The sequence below is a fragment of the Sinocyclocheilus grahami genome, unplaced genomic scaffold, assembly GCF_001515645.1.
Source record: "Sinocyclocheilus grahami isolate Dianchi unplaced genomic scaffold, SAMN03320097.WGS_v1.1 scaffold698.1, whole genome shotgun sequence".
Classification (NCBI taxonomy): domain Eukaryota; kingdom Metazoa; phylum Chordata; class Actinopteri; order Cypriniformes; family Cyprinidae; genus Sinocyclocheilus; species Sinocyclocheilus grahami.
The window spans coordinates 646,209-658,371 of record NW_015505877.1 but is presented as its reverse complement, the minus strand read 5'-3'; the positions used below and the strand labels follow the sequence as shown (position 1 = coordinate 658,371).

The 12,163-nt window shown below is 40.2% G+C and overlaps 1 protein-coding gene across 1 annotated transcript in view; it reads left to right on the top strand.

Moving 5' to 3' along the window:
- The first annotated feature begins 980 nt into the window (after window positions 1–980).
- Window positions 981–12,163, top strand: part of LOC107559769 (cullin-9-like) — a 52,249-nt gene continuing 41,066 nt past the window's right edge. Inside the window, exons 1-2 of the mRNA XM_016243717.1 lie at window positions 981–1,103; window positions 1,563–2,225. Of these exons, the coding sequence (XP_016099203.1) occupies window positions 1,568–2,225 (658 nt within the window). The 5' untranslated portion in view covers window positions 981–1,103; window positions 1,563–1,567. The remainder of the gene's footprint in view (window positions 1,104–1,562; window positions 2,226–12,163) is intronic.

The following is a 12,163-nucleotide window of genomic DNA, read 5'->3' as shown; positions in this document are numbered from 1 at the left end:
TTTTTGTCCGCCACTGAAAGCCCATTCACCCAAAACTTTGATTCTTCAAAAGGATCATAAGACATTGTTCCTCTAAGAAACACAAATGCGAATATTTTTAATGTGTATGTTGATGTGCAAAAAATTTAAAACGCTTCAAAAAGATAATAAAGACATCATAAAAGCACATCAAATATGGTAAACAAAAACTCAGGCGTGCTTGTTGACATGCGAGAGCCAGTGAGGTTTCTTCTTGCGCATCAAGCAAGTACAGTTGAGCTTATGTTTACCTACTCTGCATTGATGAGACACAGGTTTAACGTAGGCTTTAAACATTTCACAGTTTATATATGAATAAAAGCCTACATTAAACCTGTGTCATATAAAGTGATCATGTCTTGGATTAAGTTGCTCAATTCCTATAGATTACTTTGACAGTCTTCTTGAACGTTTTAAAGCATCTAAGGTTTGGGTGTATGGATTTTCAGTGAGGGGCAGATGTCTCTCAGGTTTCATTAAATATGTGTCTATCTGAACCAAAAGCTTATGGATTTGCAACAATATGAGCGTGAGTAAATGATGACAGAAAGTTCATTTTGGTGTGAACTTTCAATTTAATATGATTACCTTCACATTGTTCCAAACACCATAAGATTTTAATTTTCAAAAGCCTAAATGAAATCTGTTCATCATATAAAGTAAGATTTAGATGAAACCCCTCAATTCATAAGGATTTATTTTACTATCTGTTTTTTTGAAGCATCAACCTTTTGTGTGATTGGGCTTTCAGTGGAGGGACCGGGTTTCATTTAAAATATCTTCATTTGTCTTTCGAAGATTAATGAAAGACTTATGGGTTTGGAACAACACGAGGGCGAGTAAATAGGCCTAATAACAGAATCTTCATTTTTTGGGTTGAACTAAGCTTTTAACTTGGAGAACACGTTTATGTAATGCAGCACTATTTTTTTTTTTTTTGGGAAAGCCGAGCAGGACTGGACTTAACTACACAACAGGCAGCAAAAACGACTTCAGGCTGGGCAACGATACGCTACCACGGAGAAGAAAACTCCATCCACCCCGGGGGAAAGTCGAGAAGGAGGGGAGGCCCTGCAACACCGGAGGTGAGTCCGAGCGGACTTCTGGAGCACACGGAGGGCTTTTTATGTCTTTTGACTCAGAGGCCGCGCTGACAGCGAGTTGCAGCATATGTGTCCTGCTAGCGACGCGACTAACTGGAACGCCCTCGACGCTGCACGCCGCGGCTTTCACTCTGTGTAGAGTTTTGTTTCTTAAGCGCGTTTCAGTTTGACGCGACGCGTCGCTCGCTCGCTCGCAGTGCTGATGTTAGCGCTAATGCGCACTTGCTCGGCTCTTTTACCGCGTCTCAGGAGAAGCAGCAGCGCGGCTGGAAGGCTTTAACCTCCGCGAGCCGCGAGCACAGAGCGGGCTGATGCAGCACTATTTTTTTTTTTTTTGGGAAAGCCGATCTTCAGCATTTAGGGTGTATGACGTAATCTGAGATATTATAGTTGTCGATTTTAAATCTTATATCCTCATTATATCGCTCTTTATGTCCTCAGCTACCATGGTGGGTGAGCGCCGCAATGGCAACCTGCTGGTTCAGCTGGGCCCGAAGCTCCAGGCTTATCCAGAGGAGCTTATCCGTCAGAGGAGGACTCACGATGGCCAGACGGAGTACCTGATTCGCTGGAGCCTGCTGGCTGTGGATGATAGCAGCAGCTCAGGCTGCAGCAATGAGGCGAGCGGCGGTGGCGGCAGCAGTTCGGGCGGCGGAGGCTCTAGTGGCTCCACCTCAGGAGAGAGCAAGAGCGAGAGCATCCTCATGTGGATGTCCACAGAAGACGTGTACGCCAACTGCCCCACTCTGCTAGGCAAGCGCAAGGCTGACTCCCAGAGGCCTCTGCTGGAGGAAGAGGAGCGGCCCAGCGGCCAGTTCCCCGCAGATGTCACCTTTGACGAGGGAGAGCTGTTGGATATGAAAGACGACGTGAAGAATCTCGTGCGCCGTGCCCGGAAGCAAATGGCTAAGAACAGCGACTTCAGGATAAGTATCACACACACCATCCACGTGCTGAGCGCCTACGCCAGTATCGGCTCTCTGGTAGGAGTCTTCAAGGAGACCGGCGCTCTCGACCTGCTCATGGAGCTGCTCTGCAACAAGGAGCGACAGACCAGACGCAGCGCTGGCAAGATGCTGCGAGCCCTGGCTTCTCATGATGCGGGTAAGTCCGACTATTTGCAGTCTGTTTTCTAAATCTAACTCATGGCTAATATGCATGATAACTAGTGTTAATTTCTTTAACGAAAAGTATGACGAAAAATGTTTGTTGACAAGCCTTTTCCCCATTACTAAGACGAGACGATGACGAGACGACAGTAAGGTCAATAAACGATAACTGTGACTATATCAACATGCAACATCGTTGACGATAAAAGACGAGACTAAAATGTATTTTAAAAAATAAAAACTATACCAAAATGTCTTTTTATTTTCCTTGGAAAAAAAGGATACAACACATTATTGCGGACTGCTTTACACGCCTCTACTACACAAGCTTTTATGTATGCGGTTGCCAGATAACAAGAGTTCAAATCCCCAAATCGGAGCTTCTCTGTTAAAATTATACATTTTCTTCCCAGATGCTTACTTTTTTGCATCTGGCAACCATGCACACGCACTCGTTCTTCATTGCGGAAGCGTTTAGCGTTATTCGATAGCGTTATTATTAGATATTCGGCTTAAAGGGGTCATGTGATGCTTTTTTAAAGATCATTATTTTGTGTATTTGGTGTAACAGAATATGTTGACATGCTTTAATGTTCAAAAAACACATTATTTTTCAAATGCTGTACATTATTGTAGGTCCTCTGCACATTTGGGCGCATTATGCAAATATTTCCACATAGTGAGGTAGATATGTGGGGGTGTGTTAGAACGAGCCGTTTTAGGGGGGCGTGGCAGAGTCTTAACTTTTATAAAGAATATCTCTTTGGTTTTGAGACTTTAGTCTTTGCAACTTCAGGGATCTTATCTATGCACAATCAGCTTGTAACACTCCAAAGAGAAAGGAAAACTTGAAATCGCATCATATGACCCCTTTAAATGATGTTGTTTGACTTTTCTTTTAAAAAAATAATCCTGGAAAAAAAGTATCAGGGCTTCCACAAAAATAATAACCAGCAAAACAGTTCTCAACACTGATGAAAATAATAAACATTATTTTACAATATATTGCAAATCTTCTGAAGTCACATAATAGCAATTGTGTGTGGAACAGGCCATCTTATCCATTCAAGATTCAAGAGTTTTATTTGTCACATACATGGTTATATAGAGAATATTTGACCAGCAGTGAAATGTAAGTCAGGTCCGCTCCATGGACAGTGCAATTATTAAAGAATACAAACACAAGAAAATTATATATAAATATAGGTATGGAAAAAGTAAGATAAAAAAATAAGAATAAAAATAAAATGCGCAGGACAATGTACTGTAAACTTAATAAATATGTAGATGAGCAGGAATGTACAAGAGAAGAATGTGCAAACAGGTTGTACATCAAAGCTCTCCTTGGTTTTTCCATGACAGCTCATGAGTGAAGCAGGGTTCATACAGGTTTGGAACAACATGGAGAGCCAGTGAGGTTTCTTCTTGCGCATCAAGCAAGTACAGTTGAGCTTATGTTTACCTACTCTGCATTGATGAGACACAGGTTTAACGTAGGCTTTAAACATTTCACAGTTTATATATGAATAAAAGCCTACATTAAACCTGTGTCATATAAAGTGATCATGTCTTGGATTAAGTTGCTCAATTCCTATAGATTACTTTGACAGTCTTCTTGAACGTTTTAAAGCATCTAAGGTTTGGGTGTATGGATTTTCAGTGAGGGGCAGATGTCTCTCAGGTTTCATTAAATATGTGTCTATCTGAACCAAAAGCTTATGGATTTGCAACAATATGAGCGTGAGTAAATGATGACAGAAAGTTCATTTTGGTGTGAACTTTCAATTTAATATGATTACCTTCACATTGTTCCAAACACCATAAGATTTTAATTTTCAAAAGCCTAAATGAAATCTGTTCATCATATAAAGTAAGATTTAGATGAAACCCCTCAATTCATAAGGATTTATTTTACTATCTGTTTTTTTGAAGCATCAACCTTTTGTGTGATTGGGCTTTCAGTGGAGGGACCGGGTTTCATTTAAAATATCTTCATTTGTCTTTCGAAGATTAATGAAAGACTTATGGGTTTGGAACAACACGAGGGCGAGTAAATAGGCCTAATAACAGAATCTTCATTTTTTGGGTTGAACTAAGCTTTTAACTTGGAGAACACGTTTATGTAATGCAGCACTATTTTTTTTTTTTTTGGGAAAGCCGATCTTCAGCATTTAGGGTGTATGACGTAATCTGAGATATTATAGTTGTCGATTTTAAATCTTATATCCTCATTATATCGCTCTTTATGTCCTCAGCTACCATGGTGGGTGAGCGCCGCAATGGCAACCTGCTGGTTCAGCTGGGCCCGAAACTGCAGGCTTTCCCAGAGGAGCTTATCCGACAGAGGAGGACTCACGACAACCAGACGGAGTACCTGATTCGCTGGAGCCTGCTGGCTGTGGATGATAGCAGCAGCTCAGGCTGCAGCAATGAGGCGAGCGGCGGTGGCGGCAGCAGTTCGGGCGGCGGAGGCTCTAGTGGCTCCACCTCAGGAGAGAGCAAGAGCGAGAGCATCCTCATGTGGATGTCCACAGAAGACGTGTACGCCAACTGCCCCACTCTGCTAGGCAAGCGCAAGGCTGACTCCCAGAGGCCTCTGCTGGAGGAAGAGGAGCGGCCCAGCGGCCAGTTCCCCGCAGATGTCACCTTTGACGAGGGAGAGCTGTTGGATATGAAAGACGACGTGAAGAATCTCGTGCGCCGTGCCCGGAAGCAAATGGCTAAGAACAGCGACTTCAGGATAAGTATCACACACACCATCCACGTGCTGAGCGCCTACGCCAGTATCGGCTCTCTGGTAGGAGTCTTCAAGGAGACCGGCGCTCTCGACCTGCTCATGGAGCTGCTCTGCAACAAGGAGCGACAGACCAGACGCAGCGCTGGCAAGATGCTGCGAGCCCTGGCTTCTCATGATGCGGGTAAGTCCGACTATTTGCAGTCTGTTTTCTAAATCTAACTCATGGCTAATATGCATGATAACTAGTGTTAATTTCTTTAACGAAAAGTATGACGAAAAATGTTTGTTGACAAGCCTTTTCCCCATTACTAAGACGAGACGATGACGAGACGACAGTAAGGTCAATAAACGATAACTGTGACTATATCAACATGCAACATCGTTGACGATAAAAGACGAGACTAAAATGTATTTTAAAAAATAAAAACTATACCAAAATGTCTTTTTATTTTCCTTGGAAAAAAAGGATACAACACATTATTGCGGACTGCTTTACACGCCTCTACTACACAAGCTTTTATGTATGCGGTTGCCAGATAACAAGAGTTCAAATCCCCAAATCGGAGCTTCTCTGTTAAAATTATACATTTTCTTCCCAGATGCTTACTTTTTTGCATCTGGCAACCATGCACACGCACTCGTTCTTCATTGCGGAAGCGTTTAGCGTTATTCGATAGCGTTATTATTAGATATTCGGCTTAAAGGGGTCATGTGATGCTTTTTTAAAGATCATTATTTTGTGTATTTGGTGTAACAGAATATGTTGACATGCTTTAATGTTCAAAAAACACATTATTTTTCAAATGCTGTACATTATTGTAGGTCCTCTGCACATTTGGGCGCATTATGCAAATATTTCCACATAGTGAGGTAGATATGTGGGGGTGTGTTAGAACGAGCCGTTTTAGGGGGGCGTGGCAGAGTCTTAACTTTTATAAAGAATATCTCTTTGGTTTTGAGACTTTAGTCTTTGCAACTTCAGGGATCTTATCTATGCACAATCAGCTTGTAACACTCCAAAGAGAAAGGAAAACTTGAAATCGCATCATACGACCCCTTTCAATGAAAATGTCATTCAGCCAGTCTGTGTTCTGTCATGAGATCTCGACTATTTTGTTGGTGATTGTGGTTGCTGAATAAATGCACTTACTCAACCGCTGTTGTTTTGATAGAAAAACATTATTGCAATTCGGAATTATTGGAATTACTATTAGGAATTTTACTGTTAAAATATGTTTTGCTTGTTTTTGCCAGTTTTCATAATGTAGAATATATCAGTGCCTTTGGTTTGTTTCAAGATGCACACCAGTCATGTTTTTTTCTAAGGCACGTTTATAAAAATGTCTTAAATAGGACTTAAATGTCCTAATTGAACTATGGCCTAATCCTGGCTTAGACTAAACCCTGTCTGTGAAACTGGGTCTAAGTCACTAAAACGTGACGTGACGAGACTCATTTAAAAGACTAAGACTAAATAAAAAATGGCTGACTACATTAACACTAATGACAGCATCTAAAAGATCGCAGGTCTAGGCTGTGATCTTTTGCATGTCCTTGAGTACTATATTAGAGCTGTTCCCAGTGGTTTAAAGTGAAACTCTCACTTCCTAGGGTATTTCCCTTGAATGAAAAGTAAAACTAAAATAATTTTCCTTGAAAACTGCTGGTGATACTGCTGAATACTTGTATTCAATTAAAGTCTTCAAAAAAACTTGACCTTAATTGTTGATACACCAAAATGAAAAACATGGAGACACAATTTTAAATAGCTGTATATTTCAGAATAACGTTCTCTGAATATTGTTATATTTTCTAATATTTCATTATTTGCATGATGCCCATTGCATCTCTTCAGTGACATTTAGACTTCAACGACCTTTAAATATTGTTTAATATTTTTAAAGCATTTTACAACTGTATAAATATAAATGCAAAGCAAGTGTGCATTAGTTCAATATTGAGTTTCACCAAGTCTGCAAAAAGCAGGGTTTCCTTGTCTGGGAGTTTATTCTGTAAATTAGTTTCCACTGTAGTTTATGCACATGCAAGGGTATGTTGAAATAAACCTCTTGCTTTTGCCAAACATCTAAATTATGCATATACCCTTTGAAACAAATTATGAACAAAAAAAGCAATAAAAAATGTAATGTTTTAAAAAATAATGAAATTTATGAAACTGAATTTTTATTTATATTTATTTAATTGTTAGTCTGGCTGGTTATTTTAATAATGTGGCTATGTAATGCCTCGTGTTCTTGTAACATTAAAGGTGACACTGGATTTTAAGCATGTAAAATTATATACATGTAAAATTTATTTTTGATTAAAGGGGTCATATGATGCTGCTAAAAAGAACATTATTTGGTCTAATGAAATGTTTATGCGGTTTAAAGTTCAAAAAATACATTATTTTCCACATACTGTACATTATTGTTTCTCCCCTATGCCCCGCCTTTCTGAAACACGTCGATTTTTACAAAGCTCATCGTTCTGAAAAAGCGATGTGTGCTGTGATTGGCCAGCTATCCAGTGCGTTGTGATTGGCCGAATACCTCAAGTGTGAGACTGAAATGTTACGCCCCTTACCATACTGTGTTGATGCAGTGTCCGGCCAGAGCGACGAGACATAAACTTTAAAACCTATTACAAACGAGGCATTTGTTGCATCCAGTGGGGACACAATTACTGATTATAATGACTTATACTCTCTTTTTACACGTTGCGTTGCGTTGCATTGCATCGCACCGCGTAAACATAAAACTCTGTCTGCATTTGTGATCGGAGAAATGACAAACAACAAGTGCTACTCTACTGCCCAAAACTCGCGTTTGAATCATCAGTGGCAACGAAAAACACAGCGACCTAGCGTGAGGAGAAGCCCCAGCTTAGAGTGTGCTTAGGGTGAGCTGGACTCTGCTTTGTCCATGGTGAAAGTTGATGTATTGCCTCAGCGACCAGCACAGATCAGCTCTAGGCATGACGAAGCGGATATCGTCCTCTTTTGGAAGACCAAACTAAGTAATTTCGCTTTCACAACGAAGCACACAGCGTCTTCACAACATGACTGCAGCGTCAACAATACTACAGTGAGAATAAAAGTTACGCCTTCTTTCTTTGCGTGAACATTTGGGCGGCGTTATGCAAATCTTCCCACATAGTGATGTAGACATGTGGGGGCGTGTTAGAACGAGCCGTTTTAGGTAGGTGTGGTTAACTCTTAACTTTTATAAAGAATATCTCTTTGGTTTTGAGACTTTAGTCTTTGCAACTTTACAGATCTTCTTTATGCACCAAGAGCTTGTAACACTCCAAAGAGAAAGGAAAAATTGAAATCGCGTCATATGACCCCTTTAGTGAATATGATAAACAGGATATGATATTTTAATAAATATAAAAATAATTTTTTTTTCAGTGTGTTCACTATACTTCAATTTAGTTTTATTCTAATCTAAGAGATCAATCTGACATTTAGATCATCTATTGGTCAAACGTCTTTTTGCAGTACAAATTTGAAAATTTTACACGCATGCTAGTGCTGGGTGGTTTGACCAAAAATCTGTATCAGGTTTTTTTTTTTTTTAGGGTTCTGGCAGTTCGATGGTTTATCACGGTTTTTCCCTGACTGTGCCTTTATATTATTCAGAATGCATGAAACAGTTGCAGAACCCCTGCATTTTATCACAATCCAAAGAAACATGATAGCATGAGCAGTTTTTGATGTAAATTAGATGGTATATTTCAAAATTGAATGCAAAAACAGAATGGTCTGACCTTAGCTTTGTGATATTATGCTACATAAAACATATCTGAACGAAACAAAGACAGCAGACGGGCCGAATGAGACGCAGATTCACTCTCTGACAGCAGGAGGCGCTTCTGGAACAGCAGCGATACTGCGTTTCCTTGATTACCGCTGTAAACAAAGCACCGCTGCGCTTATAAACACTACTTTAATATGCATTATACAGAGACTAGATGAAAAGAAAATACTATCTAAACTTTTCTGAAGACAGTCAGTTCATCTCAGAGATTCATATAAACCCCTCAGCCCAGTTCAGTGTTTAGAATTGTCTTCCAATATTTTGCACATCGTGAACCGTGAGCTTGATCTGCCTGTTGCAGTATTTTCTCCTCTTTGCGATTTCCTCTCAATTAACGACGCTGTGTATGTTGCTTATGAATTTTAAAAATTCATACCGTTTGCATAATTCATAATAATAGCTGTTTTCTCATTCATGTGCATGTGGACTGCAGTGAATGGAGCACAAAGCCTAGTGTGAACCTTAAGTAAAGACTCCTTGTATTGGCTTTAGACCACGGCCCAAGTTTGCTGAAACCGTCAGATTCCCGCCAGTGTGCTGTGAGGTATTGGGTAATATGAGTCATCAGTGAAGGCCACAGAGAGAGAGAGGGCTGTGTCATAGCGCTCTCAGCATTGGGTGTTGGCAGTGTCTCAAAATTGTACTGATTCTTTAGGACCCTACAGGACTAGATGAGATAACACTGTGTTTTTCAGCATATGTTCGATTGAGCTCTTTTGTCATGCTCAATAATTTTTAGAGCTATGCCTAAAATTAGAAAAATAAGTAGTGATGTTAATAAATCAGACACAGAGGCAGACATTATCAGACGTTACTTTTACTGGGATTATTCATATTTTCCTTTTTTGAAAGGGGAAATGGACTCCTTACGAAGGGGGGCTTCCAGTTCCTCCTCTCATTCTTTTAACTCTTATAGGGGTTATGCGCAACAGACTTCCATATTCTGTTAATTGGGTCTTGTCGCTTCGTGGTCAAGCGTTTTGCGTATGCTTAGTTAAATATGAAGTAGTTTTACTCAAGATGCCTTCAAAGTAGATATCAATGATGATCATAACCAATGTCCATCACATATGCGGATTTTATTTTTTTCACATATTATTTGTATTCTTTTCACATTTAGATATAAAAATTGAATAAAACGTCAACAATAAAAACCGCTAGCTAGTTTAACTGATTATCTTAAAAGTCCATAGATATCGCTATTATTTAATACAGCTGTTAACACGTTCTCCGACAAGCGGAAGCAATGAGACCTGTTTTCCGGGTTTGGTCAGGTGATGTTCGACATATACCCTATTCATACTCTTTCACAGGATGTACTTACTCCTTTGTAGTTCCTCTGTTTAAGCTGAGGCATTTGTGTCATTTACTTCACCTTGTACATTTGACATATCACTATATAATAGATTTATATTAGATTTTGCTGGCAAAATAAAATCAAGCAACACTATTAATTTGTTCATAGAAAAAGGACTCCCTAATTCAAATAATAAAAATAAATAAGAAATGTTTTTTCTTGCTTGTTAATATTCATAGAAAAAAGGTCCATCTTGTTACCCATTTCAAAGAAAATTCAAAAGTATTGAGATATTTGAATAATATATACTATATGTACAGTATCTCCCAAAAGTGAGTACACCCCTCACATTTCAGCAACCATTTTATTATATGTTGTCTAGGGATAATACTATAGAAATTAAAATTGGACATACTTTAGACTAGTCAATGTGCAGTTTGTATAGCAGTACAGAATTACTCTTCTCTAAAAATAACTTAACATACAGCCATTGTTGTCTAAATAACGGACAACAAAAGTGAGTACACCCCTCACATTTCAGCAACCATTTTATTATATGTTGTCTAGGGATAATACTATAGAAATTAAAATTGGACATACTTTAGACTAGTCAATGTGCAGTTTGTATAGCAGTACAGAATTACTCTTCTCTAAAAATAACTTAACATACAGCCATTGTTGTCTAAATAACGGACAACAAAAGTGAGTACACCTTAATTGAATGTCAAAACTGTGTCCAAAGTGTCAATATTTTGTGTGAGCACCATTGTTATCTACTACTGCCTTAATCCTCCTGGGCATGGAATTCACCAGAGCTGCACAGGTTAGGGCCTTTCGCACCACAGGAACCTTTTCATAGTACCAGAACTAATTGTGGAACTACCTACTTTTTGGCGTTTTCGGACCGCCGGAACTGGGTGCGATTTTTAGTACCGGACTGCCTTTTTCGAGAACCAAATTAGCTCCTACTCCGGAGCAGGGTCTAACCAGCACAACTGGTACTAATCGTGACGCAAGTAGACATTGATTGGCCAAACGCGTATGAAAATGCCCTCACCCGCCATGATTTAAAACGCCGTGTAAATATACTGTAAACATTGTCAACTTATTTCGCAAGTATGGAAACAGCGATAGATGGACGGACGCTGAAGTGCAGGCACTTGTAGCAAATGTAGCACTGCCAGTTGTCGTTGGAGATTCTTAATCCTCCTTTCCAATCTTTCAATCGCTTTACGTATACGTCGACTTTCCATGTCCATTATTGTGAAACCCGCGAGACAACAAAAACACAGCTCTGATCACAGCGTCCTCCATCCTCCTGTTGTTAACGTTGTTCTTCTTTGTTTCTGTTTGTTGAACCCTGCGCACAAATGACGTCGCTGTCGACCGGTTCTTAGTACACACTGTCGGTGCGAATGCAACCCTTTAAATGGTACTGGGAAATAGTTCGCGCAAAATCGTCCCAGTACTTTAGTACTGTACATTTAGTTCTGGAACTAAAGCGGTGCGAAAGGCCCTGTTGTTGCTGGGATTCTCTTCCACTCCTCCATAATGACATCACGGAGCTGCTGGATGTTAGACACATGGCGCTTCTCCACCTTCCGCTTGAGGATGCCCCACAGGTGCTCAATAGGGTTCAGGTCTGGAGACATACTTGGCCACTCCATTACCTTCACCTTTAGCTTTCTCAGCAAGGCAGTTGTCATCTTGGCGGTGTGTTTGGGGTCGTTATCATGTTGGAAAACTGCCGTTCGGCCCAGTTTCTGAAGGGAGGGCATCATGTTCTGCTTCAGAATGTCACAGTACATGCTGGAATCCATGTTTCCCTCAATGAACCGCAGCTCCCCAGTATCAGCAGCACTCGTGCAGCCCCAGACCATGATGCTACCACCACCATGCTTGACTGTAGGCAAGAGACAATTTCCTTGGTACTCCTCACCAGGGCGTCGCCACATGCTGGACACCATCTGAGCCAAACAAGTTTATCTTGGTCTCATCAGACCACAGGACATGGTTCAAGTAATTCATGCTCTTGGACAGGTTGTCTTCAGCAAACTGTTTGCGGGCTTTCTTGTGAG